Genomic DNA, 20,996 nt, shown 5'->3' on the forward strand with positions numbered 1-20,996 from the left:
ACTGTTTACAAGTTGGGAAATTGTTTAATGCACAATGGCTTTGTGCAGTTGTTTGTGACTTGAACAAAAAAAAAGTGTTACAGCTTTCCTGCTCCTCTGATGCTGCCTGGCCTGCTGTGTTCATCCAGCTCTACACCTTGCTCTCTCAGATTCTCCAGCATCGGCAGTTCCTACTATCTCTCAACCTTAACACTTAACCAATGTTACATAATCTGAGCCTGTACCACTGTCAACAGTGTTGAATTCAAAGGTTAGAAAGAGGAAGTTTCAATATTGACTGCAATTCAAGCTTGATGGCTTTCATGTTGAGGACGGAGGCTGTTGGGTGCAAGTGTAAAGCTCCACCCTAAAGAGTGGTTAGATAAAATTCTAAAAGTGTGGGTGGATAAATAACAATCAGATAACTATCTGAAATTTTTTAATTTTATATTTTTTTCCATTCCAGAAGCTGTATCAAAAATATGTACAGAAAACATTTAGTTCAATTCCAATTAATTTTCTGCATTACAATGTACCACTAAAGTAAAGGCTAAAGGAATTACTTCACACAGGCCAACAAGGGAGCTTTGATTTGTCTGGTCTGATCTGATCTGATCTGATCTCATTTGTCTCAAACAATACAGAAGGCATATCAAATTTTAGACAGTTTATAAGTACAGAAATTACACTGATTTCTTTATTAGACTTCAATTCTACTTTTATAATTCATTATAGTAGCTCGTCTCCAAATTCATCAGATACAAGTACAATATGGTACCACTGTTGACAGACCAGGTACGGGTATAGTTGGATAAGACCACCCCATTACAGAATCCAAAAGGCTAAAATTCCATTAAAAATTTGGAAACTTTCTACATCATAAATAACTGCTATTAAGCATGTCCATTAAACATGACAAAGCTCATTCTGCCTAAAGAAATAGCATGTCTAAGAAAACGTTTTCTCACAGCTGAAGCTATGGAAAGCAACGTAAAATGCAAAAGTAGTGTGTAAATAACCACAAATATTTATGGTTGGAATCCATAAAGGCGGTCATGCATCCAAGCTTGTCACTTTCATAGAAATTCCCAGCTATTCAGAATTCCCATACCACTGGACAAATCCAGGTACTGACATTTGGAATTCTTCTAATTGCCAGAATAAAGCAAAGCAACACCCATAAAAAAATCATGGCTCAGTGGTTAGCACCGCTGCTTAACAGCACTAGGGGACCCGGGTTTGATTCCTGCCTTGGGCGACTGTCTACGTGGAGTTTGCACGTTCTCCCCACGTCTACACGGTTTCCCTCCGGGTGCTCTGGTTTCCTCTCAGTCCAAAGATGTGCAGGTTAGGTGGATTGGACATGGGAAATGCAGGGTTGAGGTGGGATGCTCTAATAGACGGGTGATGTGGACTCAATGGGTCAAATGGCCTGCTTATCTATAAATCTACAATAATTTTAAATTTCAGAGGTGTAAAGAATTAAGTGAGGAAAATATTAAAAACATAACCCTACAATTCTCTAAGTTAATAAAATCTGAAATTCCTCTGCTATTTTAGCAGAAGAATTGTTCTAGTTAAAGTGATTGGAAAGTTAGAAATTTTCACTGCTCAGAATGGAGAGCATGATCCTAGCAGTGCTATGGGACTCATGTCTTCCTTTCCTTCACTGCTGATACACATCAAGAATTCACCAATGGTCATTTCTTCCCCTTCCCATGTCTGTTTGCCATCAGGCGTCTTCTCTACAAGGATGTTAGATCAAAGGACTCCCCTATGCTGTTAAATTCCACGGTCCCATACCCATACAGCCAAATCCTTTATTGCTTTTTAAAAAAAAAGGCAGATGGAAGATTTTAAAAAGCAGAACATTAAGTGCCTTTAAAATTAAAAACACAATAATGTAATTACAAGCATTGTGGCTATACAAGAACAGATGCTTAAACTGAAAATCACATTTGCACATGATTTTACAAATGAACAATTAAGATGCAGGATTCAGAGTTACCATCTAAAGTATCAACTGACGTGCAAGTTCAAGTTCTCACATGGTGAGTTTGAACAAACGTCACTATCGGGAAGTGGGAGAGAAATGTTGACAGACCTTTCTCAAGCTATTCAAGTAAAATTCCCCAAATAAGTTGCTTGAAGAAGTAATTGATAACCTGTGTCCAGGTATTTTTAGCCCGGAGGAAAAGGTAGCAAGTATCCATGGCAAATACATGATACACTGACAATATTCTAACAAGCAGATCATTTTTTTGTACTGCACGATGATAATTTTTGAGCACCAATCATTTGTTTGTCAATGACTAAGGTTGTTTCACTGAACAAATAATTATTCAGAATGTCACCTAACATTACAACCCACATGGAGGCATCCATTTCCTGACTGATTGGAGGGACAATTTGCAGACAAGTGAAAAATATAAATAGGTAGATGAGTGGCTAAAATTAGTTACCCAATAGAGGAACCAGAAGGCAGAAATTAATGCCTGTTGAAATAATGCAATTTATTTAACATTGGTAAGCTATCCCACAACAGTGCAGATGTGATTTCCCAAAAGATGAGAGTCTTCAATGTTATACTTTTGGATTTATTCAGGAAGTTAAAAAAAAGTTAATACACAAAATTTAACAGTGAAATAATACAAGAATAAAATCAATAAATGACTTCAGACAAGGCTCTAAAGCACTCTCGTCAGAAACATAAGACGCCAGTGGTTGGTTAACCTAAAATTCATCTGAATAGCGATGTTTTGTAGCTATATCACCAGTCAGCTTTTCTTGGGCTTCCTTCATGGAAAACACCACTATATTTAAAAGCAGAAAAAAAAAGATTAATAAAGGTTAACACAAATCATAAGAGACAAAAATTGGTAACCTCAGTCTATTTGGAAAGAGTCCTCAAATGAGTAACATCTACTTTTAAAATATATTTTAGGATTTTCATCTTATGCACGCTACTAGTCAAATCTGATGAAAACTCTCCGTTCACCAGGTATTACAATTACATGGACATTTACAAGTTCCAAGAGCTTTTAAATGGCAGTTAAATTTGAAAGGTTAATTTGTTTGTTATTAAAAATTAATTTCAATTATCATCTTTTCCATCTTCTTGATCTATCCTTCTGGAAGAATGACCATTAGGGTGGGCCTTAAAATGCAAGGTTTCAAAGGGAGGATTAACAAGCTTTTTCATTGCACAGAGCATCCCACAGTCATATACTTTTAATTTATTCATGGGACATAGGCACTACTGTTTCATCATTTGTTGCTCTTGAACTTATTGGTTCTCTGGACCAGTTCAGAGGGTAGTTATAAGTCAACCACATTGCCGTGCTCTGGAGTTACAAATAGACCAGGCCAGGGAAGGATAGCAGTTTTCCATCTCATAAGGACATTAGTGAACCATATGGATTTTTAACAACACTTAACAGTGTCTTCATGCTGATCATTAGACTTTTACTCCAGATTTTTATTGAATTCAAATTCTGCCATCTACCATAGTGGCATTCGAACCCAAGTCCCCAGAAAATTACTCTGGGTCTCTAGTTACTTTTTAAATCCAGTGAAAATAAGACAACACCGTCCTCTTCCCCTACGCCCTCCATGTTCAATGTTGACATGTAAACACATTCTAGAAGGTAAGCTCTGATCAAGAGTTGGAACTACTGGATCATTTTATTCGCACAGCTTTAAACTTCTTCTCCCAAACTAGTTGAAACTACTAACTTACCACAGGTCGGGATCAAACCATTTTTAAAAATTAATTCATAGGATGTAGGAGTTGCTGGTTAAGACAGCCTTTATTGCCTATCCCTGATTGCCCTGAAAAAGGCAGAGATAAATTGCCTCTGCGTCAACACCTATATGGCGCATTTGCCAACTGGGCCACTGGGGATGTTTTACATGGTTTCTTTGACATTTCATCATATGTAGTCCAACTTCTTAAAAAAAAAAGCTGTCAAATCCAGGGAGGACAAAATTCTCTGGAGTAAACAACAACGTCAAATAATTCCATCAGTGGCACATGATGGTCTCTCAAGTCTCCCATACAGCCATCCTATAACTGACCTGACTACTATTCAGCAACTCATTTTTTGGTAACATGGATTAATCTCGAACTCAACCAGAAGATAACCTATGGTAGCACCTAATTTTGTTGGCCACTCACAAATGCCACGGAAATACTATTGAGTTTTTTAAAAAATGTGGATAAAGGACAATCATATGTTAGCTGAATTAAACTTCCTGTAAATCAACCATGCAGCAGCATAGAGGACAGCGAAAAGTCCTAGATGGCTCATGGCACTACGGTGAGAGCATATCGGTTTTCACTAGGACCAGAAAATTTATGATATAATCAAAATCTCAACTACTTCAGTCACCTCCAAATATTTATTTTATCGTGAGTTCCATGATGACATTCCACCTAATCTGACTACGAACATAGTACTGTTACGTTGTTGATTTAAGGTGTACAGGTTGCTGAATTTTACTCAGTATATGGGCAGATGTAAAATTACATCTTTGAATTAGGAAAAGAGAATGTTCAAAGTGGCCTCATGTTACCCAATTCCTCAATAAAGAGTTGAGTAGGGGCACTAACATACTTGCCAAAAAAAAAAAATAATAATAAACAAATACATAATTAATAAACAGGGCAGATGATGGTTTAGTGGTATTATCACTGGGCTGTTAATCCAGAGACCCAAGTATGGTCCGGGCACCTGTGTTCGAATCCTGCCTTGGCAGATGGTGGAATCTGAATTCAATGACAATCTGGAATTAAGAGTCTAATGATAACCATAGATCCATTGTTGATTGTTGGAAAAACCCATCTGGTTCACTAATTTCCTTTAGGGAAGGAAACTGCCATCTTACCTGGTCTGGCCTACATGTGACTCCAGACCCACAGCAATGTGGTTGACTCTTAACTGCCCTCTGGGCAATAAATGCTGGCCTAGCCAGTGATGCTCTCATCCTGTGAATGCATAAATAAAGAAAACGATAAATAAACAAACAAGTTTGATCACAAAGTTGAGCACTCAACAATTAAGGCAGCAAAACATTAAATCTTTTCCTAGAATCACTCCTGCTTTCCCAAACAAAGCCAGCAAAAGTAGCAAGCTAGGAGAAGTTTGCAAATCTTCTTGACCACTCTCCCAGGTTCATAGAATGATAGAATCCCTACAATGTGGAAACAGGCCCTTCGGCCCAACAAGTCCACACCGAACCTCAGAGCATCCCACCCAGACCCATCCCCCTGTAACCCACCTAATCTACATCTCCCTGAACACTACGGGCAATTTAGCATGGCCAATCCACCTAGCCTGCACATCTTTGGACTGTGGGAGGAAACCGGAGTACCCGGAGGAAACCAACGCAGACATGGGAAGAATGTGCAAACTCCACACAGACAGTTGCCCGAGGCTGGAATCGAACCCGGGTCCCTGGCGCTGAGGCAGAAGTGCTAACCACTGTACCACCGTGCTGCCGGGGGTTGAATGTGTAACTAATTAATTAAACAATCACCAAGAATCAAGGCACGGACACAAAAGGAAGAAAAAAAAAATGTTTCTATGAAGATACAACTGAACATTAGCTGTGTACTTACCTTGGTCAGCAGAACTGTAGAAATATTTGTATTTGGGATTTCCATTTTGATTAATGATCTCTGGATGAACTTCACCACTGGGATCTACAATGTAATCAATAGTAAAACAAAATTAAAGAGAAATTTAGCATTACTTAATTATCAACAGGCCAATAACAATAGTTACTTGCTAGAATTTGATTATTGTAACATTTACTCTTCAAAGAAAATAGGAATATTTAATCCGTCCACTCGCCTATATTTATTTGTTAGTATGTCCCCAAATGTTAGTAAACCAATAGCAGATTTTAAAAATCTCATCGGTTTAACTATTAGTTCCTATAACTACCTGATATTATGGTAACAAAGCTGAATGCAATTTGGTAAATTTTATTCATGACTTCTTGTTCTAGAAAGTTGATTTGTGTTTACTACGGAGCCATTAATCATAAATATCCAAATATCAGTTTTGCTGAGTCAAACTCCAATTAACAGCATATCAAAATTATCTTCACCACATGAAGAAGCAATAATTAAAAACAAAGACTCAGTCCCATTTGCTCAATGGCAACCATGAATAGGCAATAAATTATTACTTCGATAAGGATTCTCATACCACCGTAATGAGTAAGGAGTCATCCAATGAATCTTCCATGCACAAGTGCATGGAAATTTGAAGTCTACAAGATTTGAGAAAGAAGCTGGAATTCAACTTATCATGAAGATAGTGGAAGTAAACATGACAATAAAATTTCAAAAGGTAAATGGATAGACACTTGAGACAAGTAAACTTAGAGCTGCAAGAATTGAATAGGGGAATGGGGCTGATGTGACTTGCTCTCCAAAAAAAAATTTTAAAAATGTACATGATGGGCCAAATGGCCTCCTTCTGTGCCGTAATGACACAAAAGCATGGTAAATTAATATTGGAAAAACAAGCAAAAAACTCTGCATTGAAAAAGGATGAACTTTAGAGCCAAGTGCTGGTCAACAGTGTTATCATCGCTTTTAAAGATTAACAATCAAGTCCACCCAACATCACAAGATCCAGTAGTGGAGTAATTAAGTCAAGAAAGTTGGTTAAAAATAAGTTTTATTTTCTACATATACAAGTCGTAATTGTAGGCCTAAGTTTAACAGATCATTCTGCATGGTATTATAAATCATTGAAGTTTAGAACTGCAGGGAGCTCACACAGATCTTGACAAACCCGCACCTCCACCCCCAGAATTCCTCACTTCAACGGTGCTAATGCAGAAACATGCCAAGCTGAAGCCTTAGATGATACTTTTTTTCTTACCCAAAAATAAGATCCTAGGTATGTAGCCTCCATCTGGGCTAAAGGCTGAATCATTTGGCTCCTCCTCATCCTACAAAAACAGAAATGAATATTCTCATTTTTTTCCACTACTCAATATTAAATAGCACATTATTTTAAACCCATACAACATTGTGTGAGCAGATTTAGAAGAACATTGCATTCAGTCTTCATCCTCTTACAAGGCAAGTGATCTTGAAACTTCTCCAGAACTTTGAGGAGGGTTACAAAAGTGATTCCCTTCTCAAATTATCTTCGCAACTCAGGCTTAAAGACCAGGTCTATTGACTTTAGGAATGCTGAAATTGGGGTGAGAAAGAATTGTAAAAGGCCTATATTATGTTCCCATTGATACATAGGAGAGGACAACAGGTGACAGACAGTTATTTATGGGCAATATATTGGGCAGTCTTCAGCTCACCTACGAAACAAGTTGTAGACATATGCAGTGAATGCCTATTGCTTACATAATCTCAAAGAAAAACAGCTGGTTAATTCCTGACTGAAGAAAATCAGCAAAACATCACACCTGATAAAATTGGTAGGTAACTAACAAGTGATATAAACGTGACTTCTTAGACCAGTTTTGATTGCTGAAGAAGTTCAGAGAATCATAGAATCCATATAGTGTAGACGCAGGCCATTCAGCCCATCTAGTCCACACCGACCCTCTGAAGAGCATCCTACCCATTCCCAAGCCCCTACCCTATTCCCGTAACTCTGGATTTCCCATGGCTAATCCACCTAATCTGCGCATCTTTGGACTGTGGGAGGAAACCGAGCACCCGGAGGAAACCCTTGGAAGTGCGGTGAGAATGTTGCCTGAGGGGTGGATTCGAACCCAAGTCCCTGATGCTGGGGCAGCAGTGCTAACCAACGAGCCACTGTGCCACCCCGAGAAGAATTCTCCTCATCTTTTTTCACTACTTGGCCTTGTTTTAAAAAATATATTATTTTTCAGGTCTATTTTTTAAAAATCTCTCCCTGGAAGTTAAATAGCAGCTACATGATAGTGGGTTCCTAATTCAGACGCTTCAGACATTATGGCGTTAATCAGGCAATCTTGTAGGATTGGATAACAGTTACCACTCCACCCTTTTCATCTGGCTAAGCGACAGATATTCTTACCTCTATATTCACCATAACAAAGTTATGAGCCATTTCTGAGATTTCCTTAGAATCAGCAAACTTTGGTTTCAGCGCTAATAGAAAAAGAAGTGAAAAGAAATTACTCAATTCCACCTCTCCACAATGGCAAGGAATTTAAGAGCATCCAGAGTATTTGTCCATTTATTTGGCTTATATTTGAAAGAAATAAATTTTAAATCTTAAATCAGATTCTAAACAAACATTGGAACCCACCTTTACATGCACCACACCAGCTTTTGTGTATAATCAACATCAATGGTAAGCCACTAAAAAAATAAAACAGTAGCCTTTTAATGTCTTGTTGAGTAAATATTTCCTGACTAATCACCATAATGGCTACTTTTTCATATGAATATCAAGCTAAAATAAATTTTGAAATAACGCAAGCTAAAAATTAAATCAATGTCACTGAGCAAACAAATGTCACAATTTGTACAAGTGTCATGACTATTACTTTGCAACCATTGTTGCTTTATCTATCCAGGAGGACACAGTAGACATTGTTAATAACAGACGCTATTTATCAGGTGTTAATCTGGACATTGAAAGCCACTGGCAAACTATTCTGCCTACTCAACAGCCAGTCAGATATAGAGACAGACACAAACCTTCTTTGAAGGGTCACTGAGTAAGGAGCAGTATTGGGAACCATGGTTAATTCTTCTCTCTCAATCTAGGAGCACCAAGGTCAACTGCAAACTCAGTTTAAACAAAAATCAAGCAGGTCAGCAAAGTTCAGAAATTGAACCTTCTTTGTAGGATTCAGTTGTACACTGCCTTTACTAGTTGAATCCATTGGAGGACCTCATAGCTAGTACTTTAACGACTAAAATACCAGATGCCAGTCCAGTGATAATGGGTGTTAGCAAATACATTAGATGATGAGAAAAGGCTGCATATCACAGCTGTTCATGCCACAGACTCTCTGCATTACAAGTGATGTATGTCTTGGCATGCAGTTTTATTTACATGTGGAAAATTGCCCGGATATGTCCTGTACATGTTGAGCAGGGCAAATCCAACACAGCCAATTATCACCACATCTTTCTACTCTCAATCATCAAAAAGTGATGGAAGGTGTCATCAACATTGCTGTCAAGCAGCTCTTGCTTAATGATAACCTGTTCACTGACACTCAGTTTGTGTCCCATTAGAGCCACTCAGGTCCTGACTCATTACAACCTTGGTTCGAAAAAGGGACAAAAGATGTTGTGGTTGGTTTGCTTGCCGAGCTGGTTCGTTGTTCTGCAGACATGTCATTACCCTGCTGGGTAACATCATCAGCACAGCCTCCGATGAAGCACTGTTGTGTTTTCCTGCCTGATATTTAAACTCTGGGGTCTGTTGAGCTGGGTTACCACACTTCCGGTTTTCCTTTGCAGTGGACTATATCTAGGGTCTAGCTCTATGTGTTTGTTGACGGCCTTCTTAGCGGAGAACCAGGTCAGTAGGAATTCCTGCGCTTCTCTCTACTCTGCTTGTCCCAGGATCCTGGTGTTGTCCCAATCAAACTGGTGGTTTTTGTTATCCATATGGATGGAGATGCACAAGTATTGGTCGTGTCTTTTTGTTCCTAGTTGGTGCTCGTGTACTCTTGTGGCTAAATTTTCTTCCTATCTGTCCAATGTAATGTTTGTCACAGTCTTTGCAAGAAATTTTGTATTATAACGTTGGTTCTGTCCATAGTGGCTAACAGGTCTTTGGTTCAGGTTAACAGTTGGCGTAGGGTTGATGTGGGTTTTGTGTGCTACTCTGATGCCCAGTGGTCGTAGGAGTCTTGTGGTCAGTTCAGATATGTTCTTGACGTATGGTAGCATGATGAGTGTATTAGGGCGTGCAGTATCTTCCTGTTGTTGTTTGTGTAATAGGCATTGCCTGACCCAGTTGTTCGGGTATCTGTTGACCTTGAATACTTGGGAGGAGGTACTCTTCTTCTTTTTGGCATAGGTCCGGGTTGCTGCAGTGTGTTGTTGCCCGTTTAAGTAGTATTTTCATGTAACTTTGTTTGTGACTGTTGGGCTGGTTACTGTTGAAATTCAGCACTTGGTCAGTGTGTGGGGCTTTTCTGTGTACTTTCGTCAGGAATTCCCCGTTGGTCCTGCGTTCTACCATGATGTCCAGGCATGAGAGCTGTTTGTTTTTTTCCTCTTCCCTGGTAAATTTGATCCCAGTGAGATTGTTGTTTATTAGTTGGTATATCTCCTCTAGTTTGGTCCTAGGACAGGCAAAGCAGGGACAAGCACGGGAATTTCTAGAGGCCTGGTTCTCCACTACAGCCATCCAACACAGAGCTAGACCCTATATATACACTCCACTGCAAGGGAAAACCAAAAGTGAGGTAATCCAACTCTACGGACACCAGAGTTTAAATACCAGGTGGGAAAACACAACAGTGTTTCATTGGAGGCTGCACTGATGATGTTACCCAGCAGGGTAATGAAACATCTGCGGAACAATGAACCAGCTCGGCGAATGAACCAACCACAACATCCACAATCTGAGCTACAAATTTCTCACAAACCTTAGGGACAAAGGAGCTGAATTCCAGAGGTGAGGCGAGTGTGGCTGTCCTGGACATCAAAGCAACATTTGACCGAGTGTGGCTCAAGGAATTCGTACAAAATTGGAGTCAACGGTTATTGGGGTGGGGGGTATTTCCTACTCTGGTTGGAGTCACACTTGGTATACGGAAATTAGTTGTGGTGGTTAGAGTCTGTCACTTCTCTAAAGGAATTCCTCAGGGTAGTGTCCTTGGCCCAACCATATTCAGCTGCTTCAAAGATCTTCCCTCCATCATAAAGTGAGAAATGAGAATGTTCACTGATGACTGCACAATGCTTCAAAAAGGAGCTGCTGGTCCATGTCCAAATGCACCAAGATCTGGACAATATTCAGGCTTGCACTGACAAATGGCAAGTAACATTCATACCAACAAGTACCAGACAATGACCATCTCAAACAAGAGAATCTATCACCCCTTCACATTCATTTGCAACACCACCTGATTCCCCCACTGTTAATATCCCAAGGATTACCAGTCACCAGGAATTGAATGGGACTAGTTATATAAACACTGTGGCTACAAGGTCAGAGGCTAAGATTCTTGTAGCAAGGAACTCACCTTGTGACTCCCCTCAGCCTGACCACCATCTACAAGGCACAAGTCCAAAGTGTGATGGAATACGCCCCACTTGCCAGATGAGTGCAGCTCCAACTCACAAGAAGCTTGATATCATTCAGAATGAAACATGTCCACTTGATTGGCACTACATTCACAAGCATTCATCCCCTCCATCACCGGTGCTCAGTAGCAACAATGTGTTCTATTTACAACTTGAACTGCAGAAATTTACTAAGGTTCCTTTGACAGCATTTTCCAAACGTATAATCATCATCTAGAATGTCAGTGGCAGTAGATATACGGGAACACCAACACATGAAAGCTCCCCTCCGAGGTGATCACCATCCAGAGTTGGAAATATATTGTTGTTTCTTCAGTACTGCAGGGTCAAAATCCCGGAACTCCATCTCCAACGTACTACGGGCGTACCTACACCAAACAGACTGCAGCAGTTAGAAGGCAGCTTACCACCACCTTCAAGGGGAACTAGGGATAGGAAATAAATGCTGGTCCAGCCAATGAAGTCCATGGCCCATGAGTGAAGTAAATTGTAAAAGTAGTTTAGAAAGGCAGTTACATCAAAAAGTCAACTTGAAAATTATGCTCCTATGTATTTTCCCCTGCTGACAAGCAAAAGCAAAAGCAAAAGCTACATTGAAAGACATCGCTAGGGCATTGCATTACAACAAAACTGTCATGGTGCCACAGAATGATAAAATAGAGATTCATATGTTCCTTTGGCAACTAGCAGCTGAACCAGCCAAACCAAGAAAGTTATGGATTTCGACTCTAGCCTGTTCAGTCTATTTGTCCACTCAAACATACCACCCGAATTCCTTTCTCTGGGACACCACTATTGGCACTGATGACCCACAGACCCTGTGTCAACAGTTTGCAAAAAAAAACTGCTCAGTTATCTTTATATACAGACAAATAGTCTACTGGCATTCAGAGTTGTTGCTTAAACACAAAGTAACTTTTTTGGAACTGGTATGCAGTTGCTGTCTGATTTGTGCATAAATGGTAGTAAATGTCAACAATCTCACAGACTTACTGTTTTTACAATAAATTTGCCTACTGCAACTATTGCTGTATGAGTGCAAAACAGGTCTCCTTTTACAAAGGTAAATACTGACACCTTGTGGCAAGATACCTGCAAAAATGAGCTCTTTAAAACTGCAGGAAATAATACTTTCAGGAAAGGCATGATAAAATAACCAGTTCTACTGGTTGCAACTCTTCCTAGAGATAGACTAAATTATTAAACTCAAACACCTACATGTTCCACAAATTTGGCAATGAATCAAACATAACGAAGACAGCATGCTGACAGAAAAGTTATACCTGATTATGTTTCATTTAAGAATTACATTTTTATAAAATCACATTAAGACATACTGACAAATTTTGCTCTTTGATATTCCAAGAGGAAGAGAGTCAATTGCCAACTAAATATACAAAGTTTAAAATCACAGATTCCAAGTCACAAGCTGAACAGGAAGTTTCTACTCAGCTTTGCATACCTGGCTTCTGCTTCTTTTTTTCCATCATCCAGTGTTCTCCAGTGAATGTGGTCTCCAAACCCTGAAAAAAAGGTTGTCATTCCTGTGAATTCCCATCTCTGACAAATTGTTAGAGACAAACGTCGACACCTAAAACCTCATACAATGTTATTTTAATTTCTCAATTCAATGGAATTGGATCATTTAAATTTGTTTGGTATTCGTTATACACACTACCGTGCGCGTAAAGATTGTGTTTTTCATTGGCAATTCTTCAGGGTGTGGGACACTGGAAGACAAAAATGGAAATTAAGTAAACTATTTGCTGTTTATAGATACGCTGGACCTGTTATACATCAAGGTCTTCTCCATTTCCGGTCAACGACTGGGTCCAAAACACAAAAATAGAGGTATTATAGACCAGAATGACTAATCGAATGCAAGAAAGATTGTCAGAGGAAACGGATTAACTATAGCCAAACGATTTTTTGAGTTTCCACGGTTTTCAATTAAACAAGATCAAAGCCATCGTTTAAATAAAACAAATATAAACTAACCCACCTCTTCCAAGACTTTCGCTCCCATATGTTTGAAAGCAGATCAGAAGAATGCAAAAGACGACGAGATACAAGTCCCTTTGCAGATTCATTATCAGCTCCGATCCTCTCATCAGTAACACAAGGAAGCCAGAAGCTCAGAGGAAGTGACGCATCAGCAGTTCTTACTATTTCTGACGCATCAGAACGCCGTGTAACCCATTCTGTTTTAAATTGTGAGATAACAAGGTGTAGAGCTGGATGAACACAGCAGGCCAAGCAGCATCAGAAGAGCAGGAAGGCTGATGTTTCGGGCCTAGACCCTACGGCTATACAAGCCTTCAGTTCAACGCATCGTCCAAATGGTAACATCTCAAGATATAAATGTACTGTACAAGAATTAATTAATAAATTCTATAGCTAGGTGCTTTGCTCGTGAGATATTTACTTGATATACACAAATCTCCGCATGGTAATATTAAGCAACATATTAAAATCAGCAACTTGTTTTTATACGGTCACTTTAACGTAAAACATCCAAAGCACAGCCACCAATGGTGGAACAATTAAAATCAAGATGATCCAGAGACCTGGGCTCGCTGCATGTGATTCAGCAAGTCAGAAGATTGTGCGTTCAAGGCCCACTCCACAACCTGCTGTGTTTCCTACATCTAAGTTTAAACAAAAGCATGAGACTGGATGGGCTACCCAGCAACTACTTCGGCATGGACATGACAACATAAAAACCAGCCTTGTCAATCCTGCAAAATCCTCTTTACTAAGATCCAGGGGTATGTGCCAAAACTGGGAGTGCTGTCCCACAGCAGTGAAGCAGCATCTTCACCTGAAGTACTCACAGAATCATACCTTATAGATAATGTTCCAGATGCCACTGTCAACATGCCTGTCCCACTGACAGAACAGACTCACCAGAAGTGTAAACAATGGAAAGATTTGCCCTGGCAGTCCTCAAGATTGACTCTGTACCCCATGAAGTCTCTTGACATCAGACCAAACATGAGCAAGGAAACAGCCTTCTGATTACCACCAACTAACCCCATCCCTTCTCCAGCACTCCTCTGCTAATGAATGAGTACTCCTTTATGCTGAAAACTAGTTGCCACTTGAAAGGAAGCATTGAGAGTGACAATGTCATAGAATATATTCTCAGTCAATTGCCAAGAGTGATTTGGTAGCAGCACCATTGCCCAAGCTGGCTGAGTCCTGAAGAATATTACAGATCGACTGGGTCTGCGGCAGGTGGTGGGGGAACTAACAGGAGGAAATAAACTACCTAACCTCATCTTCACCAATATAGATTTTTCTCCGCCCTATCTGACATTAAAAACTGTAATGCGAAGCCTGATCTTCACCAACTTGTCTGTTGCAGGTGTCCATAATGACAATAATGATAGGAGTGACCACAGTCATTCTAGAAACAAAAGTCGCTGCGTTCACATTATGGATATATTGCATTGTGTTGTGTAAAGCTCATATTATGCTAAATAGGACAGATTTCTAGTGACTCAAAACTAAACACCTTGGGACTATGCTGTGGGCCATCAGCAGCCACAATTTGTAATCTCATAGCTAGGCAAATCCCTCACTCACTATTACCATTAAGCCAGGAGGTCAATTCTGCTACAAAGAAGAGGGCAGGAAGGCACACCAGGAGCAGCACCTGGCTAATTTAAAAATGAAGTCTCAAAGTGATGAAGCTATAACACAGCACTACAAATAGCAGTAGTAGCAAGAAATTTACAGTTAAGAGAGCCACAACTTAGATCAGATCTGACACCAGAATCCTAGGACAGGCCAAACAGACAAGCATGGGAATTCCTAGAGGCCGTGTTCTCCACCAAGAAGGTCATCAACAAACACATAGAACTAGACCCTATATACACACCACTGCAAAGGAAAACTAGAAATGTGGTATTCAAATCCAACGGACGCCAGAGTTTAAATACCAGGCGGGAAAACAGCAGCTCTTCATCAGAGGCTGTACTGATGATGTTACCCAGCAGGGTAATGAAACGTCTGCGAACTAACGAAACAGCTCGGTGAGCAAACCAACTACAGCACCCACAACCCAAGCTACAAATCTACTCAAGAACCTTAGAGTACTGTATGAAATTAAAAAGGCAGAATTAAAGGCATTGTATCTGAATGCATGCAGCATTCACAACAAAGTTGACAATTTGAAAGCACAAATTGAAATAAATGAGAATGATTTAATTGCCATTCAAGTATTGTAGCTATAGGGTGATCAAATATGGGAAAGGAATCAGATCACCTTGAAGCTCATTGAATGGCAGATCAAGCTCAAGGGAACAGGTGGCCTACTCCTATTTCATATGTTTGTGTGATAGCATTCATTATCACTACTCTAAGAATGATACTAATGTATTATCAAATAAGTATTGTAAACCTTTAATTCAGATTGTTTGTTAAGCACATCTAAAAGTTGCAACATAAATTATAGTTAGAGGGTGTATGGTAGATTTTTGACTCACTTCTGCAGAAAATCAATTAAAATAAAAATTGAATAGCTTCTTTTATGGGTAACTGATTTGCAATGCCAATTTAACCAAGATTGCAGGTGGAAAATCCAATCCAGACTTTGAAGATGATCTGATGAATGTGGAACTGAGAAGATGTTTATTGTGTCAATTCATTCGTATAGTTGTGAACTTAAAAAGAAAATTGGTTTATAGATGGCAAGGAGCTAAAATATGGGCTTTATATGCTGGATAGTTCCTGCCCATATTAAAATTTGGAATAATAGATGATTTATATTCTTATTTAGCCATTACATTTGAATTCCTTTGATGATTTTATTCAGTTCAATTTAACCTTAACTGTTAGATTCATGAATGTTAAATACCAACCACATATCAAGAAATTGTTAAATCTAGCCGGAGCAAATTGTCTGGTAATCAGTAAATTGAAGACAGAGGGTGCAGTGGTAGTGTTTCTACCTTTTGGCCAGGAGGCTTGTGTTCAAGTCCCACCTGCTCCAGAGGTGTGTCATACATCTCTGAACAGGTTGTTTAGAAAGTATAAATTGAAGACAGCAATTTGGCAAAGTGGTGACAAATAAGTAGCACTCAGACATCAATATTTTCAATGCTAGCTCTTGAATTGGCGTCATGTACTGAATTTCATCACAGTCTAGCTAAAAGAACAATTGTACATAATTGCAATGATAACTTGAGCAATTATAAAGCTAAGAGAAAGTTACAAGGTGTGTGAGTGAAACATACCATCATTTTGTTGGTAGTTATACCATAGATAAAGCAGTATTGAAATTTGGCCGTCTTTTTCACGCTGTGGTGGCAGCCTTCAGATGTGAGATGATGGTTTAGGCCATGGTGGTCTACTCAGCGTTAAGCATACCCCAGTAGCTCAGGGGCACCTCTCTGGCATTGTAGTCTCTGCAGTATTTGTTGCAGCTGAAGACAGTGGACTGAGAAGATGCACAATTCATTGGCCTCTGTTTTCTTTGGGACTTGTCAGCCTTTTTTGTTTCTGCACAGCTTTTTCAATGCCCTTCTAAACATTCAGTCATCAGTGTTGTATCCTAGTAGTCAGTGTCAATGTCCACCATCATCATATCTCACTTGTAAGTGTCCATTTAGCAGAGGAATGGACACTGAGGTTGTGATCCAGTGATCAGTTTACTGTACGGAAGATTTTTTTGGATGTACACCTGCCATTAATCCAATAAATGTAGCCAAACGAGTGTAGATGTCATGGAGCATGCCTAAGGTCAACTATCTCTTTCACGTATTTCATAAATTTAGCATTTTTTGCAAAACTAAAACTAATCAAGATCTGCAGTAAATGAAAATTATAATTGTAATATTAGTGAATCAAAATACATCTCTTTCCAATCATTCCATAAATATACTTAGTGGATCTTTTTTGAATTGATCAATAGAATTGTTCATTATAGTAACAGCAACATAAATTACAATTTAAGTGTGAAGAAATGATGTTGCATCTTAACCTGCATTCACATTAGCATTGCTAATCTATATACTTCCATTGATTAGTTGTGATTCATGAGACTATTACAACAACTTGAGTAATTTAGTCCATTTCTTCTGATTGCTTATGTGTGTAATCAGTAACAAAGCAAAAGTGGCAATGGACTTAATTCTAGTTTTGCTGTTCGTACCCATAACCCATGACTCCCTATAAGTCAAATATCTGTCTGTCTCAGCCTTGCATATATTAAATTAGCCTCCACAGATGTCTGAGGTGGGGAATTCCAAAGATTAACAGCACTCTGATAAATTCCTCATCATTATAATAAATGGGAGTCTTTTTATTTTGATATTGTATGCTCTAGTTCTAGATTCCCCCAATTCCTATTTTTTTTTAACTAAACTAATAAAGGTCTAAACTTCTCAATTTCTCCTAATAAAGCAACCCAACATCCCAGTAATCAACCTAGTAAACCTTTTCTGAACAACCTTCAATGCAAGTCTCCTAAAATAAGGAGACCAAAACTGTACATTGCATGATAGGTGTGGCCTTGCCAATACCCTATACAGTTGTTACAAGACTGCCTTTGCAGTAAGTCAGTATTCAATTTGCCTTCTTAATTACTTGCTGAACCTGTTTGCTGACTTTTTGTGACTCAGGAATGAGGATACCCACATCATTCAGTATTCTAGACAACAAGGTGCAGAGCTGGATGAACACAGCAGGCCAAGCAGCATCGTAGGAGCAGAAAGGCTGACGTTTCGGGCCTAGACCCTTCATCAGAAAATGAATTCTTTCTGCTCCTATGATGCTGCTTGGCCTGCTGTGTTCATCCAGCTCTGTACCTTGTTGTCTCGGATTCTCCAGCATCTGCAGTTCCTACTATCTCTCATTCAGTATTCTGTGGCCTTTCTTTATTTAAATGGCATTCTGCTTTTCTATTCTTCCCACCAAAAAAGACAACCTTGCATTCTTCTACATTATGCCCCATCTGCCAGATTTTTGCCCATTGACTTAACCCACCTATACCCCTTTATTGACTCTTTATGTCCAACAAACTTGCGAATTAGTTTGGCCCCCTTGAGCAAGCTTCATGATTTGGTAAGATCATGGCTGATATAATTATGCTCTCAACTCCACTTTTCTGCCTACTCTTGATAGCCTTTGCCTCCCCAGTTACTCCCTCAAGAATCTTTCTATCTTTGTCTTTAAAATATCCAATGACCTTGCCTCCACTGCTCTTTAAGAGCATTGTACAGACTCACAATACTCTGAGAGAAAAAATAATTAGGCTCACTTCCATCCAAATAAAGTGAAATTAAACCAAGATGAAATACATTTAATGTGAGCAAAGTTAAATTAATTTTTTTAGCAAGTTTACATTTATTTGAAAGGTAACACATAGGTCTTTCATAATGACAGTTCAGTCGCGCCAAATAGAGTGTGTACATCCTACAGACTATGTGAAACTGTTGGTATAACACATGTATCCTAGAGAAATACATCTATAGGAAAGTCACTGGTTGCTCAAGTTTGAGCTCTGGATTTCAGAACTTGAGAAACAGCTGGAGTATATCTGCAAGGCAGAGGAAAACATGGTTAGCACGAGTAGGGAGGTGGTCACACCACAAGTTAGAAGTGCGTGCGTCACGAGGAAAGAGTGACCACCAGGTGGCCTAGGAGAACCAGACATTTTATCCCCGAGTCTATCTTGCTTGCTAATCGGTATTCCATTTTGGAAACCAGTGAGGGTAAGGTCCCTCAGGGGTGTGTAACAAGAGATAAGTCCCCATAGCACCATGGGGTGTCTCAGCTATATGGGGTGAGAAGGGATTGGGAGGAAGGGAAGAAGAATGGTAGGACAATAGTGACAGCATTCCACTGTCAGGGGCAACAAACAGGCAATTCTGCAGAATTAAAAGTTGCTCCAGGATGGTATGTTGCCTACCTGGTGTCAGGGTCAAGGATGTCATGGAGGTGCTGAAGGACCTTCTTCTGGGGAGGATGATCAACCAGAAATCTTGGTCCACATTTGGTCCATAGAAACTTGGATAACAATGATATGTTTCAACATGGTGTGGATTTGGGAAAGGGAAGTTGTATTTGACAAATCTAAAGTTTTTTGCGAATGTTGCTAACAAAATTGATAAAGGAGATTCAATGGATGTAATATACTTGGATTTTCAAAACCTTTTGATAAGGTGCCCCACTGGAGATTGGTTAGCTAAATTAAAGCACATGGAAAGGAAAGTCACATACTGGGCATGAATAAAGGATTGTCTAACAGGCAGAAACTAAGCTAGATGGTTAAATATTTTTGCTTCTTACTTCAATTTTAAAGCATGATGACTGCTACCTGACTTTTGAGTTCTGATAGTCACAGAGCCATTATACTTGTGGAGTGAAAGTGCTTGCAATTGACAAAGGTCGTAGGATTGTATGTAGAAGCCGTAAGGTCATATGACATCCCATTAATGTTAGGAAATTCTGCCATCAAAACACTGTGGAGAATTTCTTTCTAATGCATGTTTTGTATTAGGAAATTCCGTTGAAAATTCTAGAGAAATATGTTTGCTCTCTTCAACCTTGGTAGCCGTAAACAATAGAATGCAGAAAGAACAAGTGCCATTCACCATTATTGACAACGGCATAGGTGGAAGTCCTCCTGATAATTAAACAGAATAAGAGTGTCTGACAGTCTGATCTTACAAAGGTCATATAGACCATAGACCATAGAATCCCTGCAGTGTGGAAACAGGCCATTCAGCCCAACGAGTCCACACCACCCCTCTGAAGAGCATCCCACCCCGACTCATTCCCCTACTTCTGCATTTCCCCATGTGTAACCCACCTAAACTAAACATCCCTGGACACTACAGGCAATTTAGCATGGTCAATCCACCTCACTTGCACATCATTGGACTGTGGGAGGAAACTGGAGCACCCGGAGGAAACCCATGCAGACACGGGAAGAATGTGCAAACTCCAGACAGACAGTCGCCCGAGGGTGGAATCAAACCCAGGTCCCTGATGCTGTGAGGCAGCAGTGCTAACCACTGAGCCACCCGTTTTCAAAACATTAGAAATATAGCCTAATAAATTCTGCACAATGTCTTATCTAAGGGATCAGAAGCATGAAATTGTTAAAGTATTAAACAAGAGTGAACAGTCTGCAGTTACATTTTCCAGAATAGACAGATGAAATGATTGTGATCTTTGAAATTATAGATAAGATGGAAAAAAGTTCTTTCATTTGTTGGGAAATCTAAATTTAGGGAAAGTAAGTCACCAAAAAACAAAATAAGGAATTTCAGGGTAAAAAAAAACTCTTTACTCAGAAAGCATCAAGAATGTAATTTCAGGCCACATCTCCATTAGGAACCAGGGAAGAGTCGTACCTCAATATAATAAAACAAAGAAATACAGATACTGAAAATCTGAAGCAAAATTAGAAATCGTTGGAGAATCTCAGCAGGTCTGGCAGCATCTGCAGAAAGAGAGTTCACTTTTCGAGTGCAGTGACCCTTCTTCAGAACTGCTGCCTTTGCTGAACAGTTTGTTTTTATTCACTCATGGGACATGGGCATTGCTGGCAAAACAGCATTTAATGCCCATCTCTAGGTGCCCTTGAGAAGATGGTAGTGAGCTGCCTTTTTGAATCGCTGAAGTCCCACAATGCCCTTAGGAGTGAATTTGAGGATTTTGATCCAATGACAATCAAGGAACAGCGATATATTCCCCAATCAGGACAGTGAGTGGCTTAGAGGGGTATCTGCTGCCTTCGTCATTCTTGATGTAGGTA

General features: G+C 39.5%; 1 protein-coding gene across 2 annotated transcripts; it reads right to left on the reverse strand.

The window, feature by feature from the left end:
* Positions 1-409: 409 nt before the first annotated feature.
* On the reverse strand, positions 410-13,368 carry txndc12 (thioredoxin domain containing 12 (endoplasmic reticulum)). 2 transcript variants are annotated; one of them, XM_020518249.2, is made up of 7 exons: positions 13,230-13,338; positions 12,690-12,750; positions 8,259-8,311; positions 8,025-8,098; positions 6,879-6,948; positions 5,600-5,683; positions 410-2,792 (listed from the first exon to the last, which is right to left on the reverse strand). In XM_020518249.2, exons 1-7 carry the CDS (start codon positions 13,336-13,338, stop codon positions 2,713-2,715), a joined length of 531 nt encoding a protein of 176 aa, XP_020373838.1. In that variant the 3' UTR covers positions 410-2,712. The 2 variants fall into 2 exon arrangements, with proteins under 2 accessions (XP_020373838.1, XP_048457631.1); XM_048601674.1 differs by lacking the exon at positions 8,259-8,311 and having other exon boundaries at positions 13,230-13,368.
* Positions 13,369-20,996: the final 7,628 nt, after the last annotated feature.

This window comes from Rhincodon typus, chromosome 10 (assembly GCF_021869965.1).
Source record: "Rhincodon typus isolate 14 chromosome 10, sRhiTyp1.1, whole genome shotgun sequence".
Lineage (NCBI taxonomy): Eukaryota > Metazoa > Chordata > Chondrichthyes > Orectolobiformes > Rhincodontidae > Rhincodon > Rhincodon typus.

What these genes read in the sequence shown, in the direction of transcription:
- txndc12 (XM_020518249.2), bottom strand. Translation starts at nt 13,338, where the DNA reads ATGAGAGGATCGGAGCTGATAATGAATCTGCAAAGGGACTTGTATCTC. An exon ending in ACCTAGGATCTTATTTTTGG is followed by an intron (nt 5,684 to 6,878) that starts GTAAGAAAAAAA and finishes ATTACATTGTAG; the next exon opens with ATCCCAGTGGTGAAGTTCAT. An exon ending in CTACAGTTCTGCTGACCAAG is followed by an intron (nt 2,793 to 5,599) that starts GTAAGTACACAG and finishes TTTTAAATATAG; the next exon opens with TGGTGTTTTCCATGAAGGAA.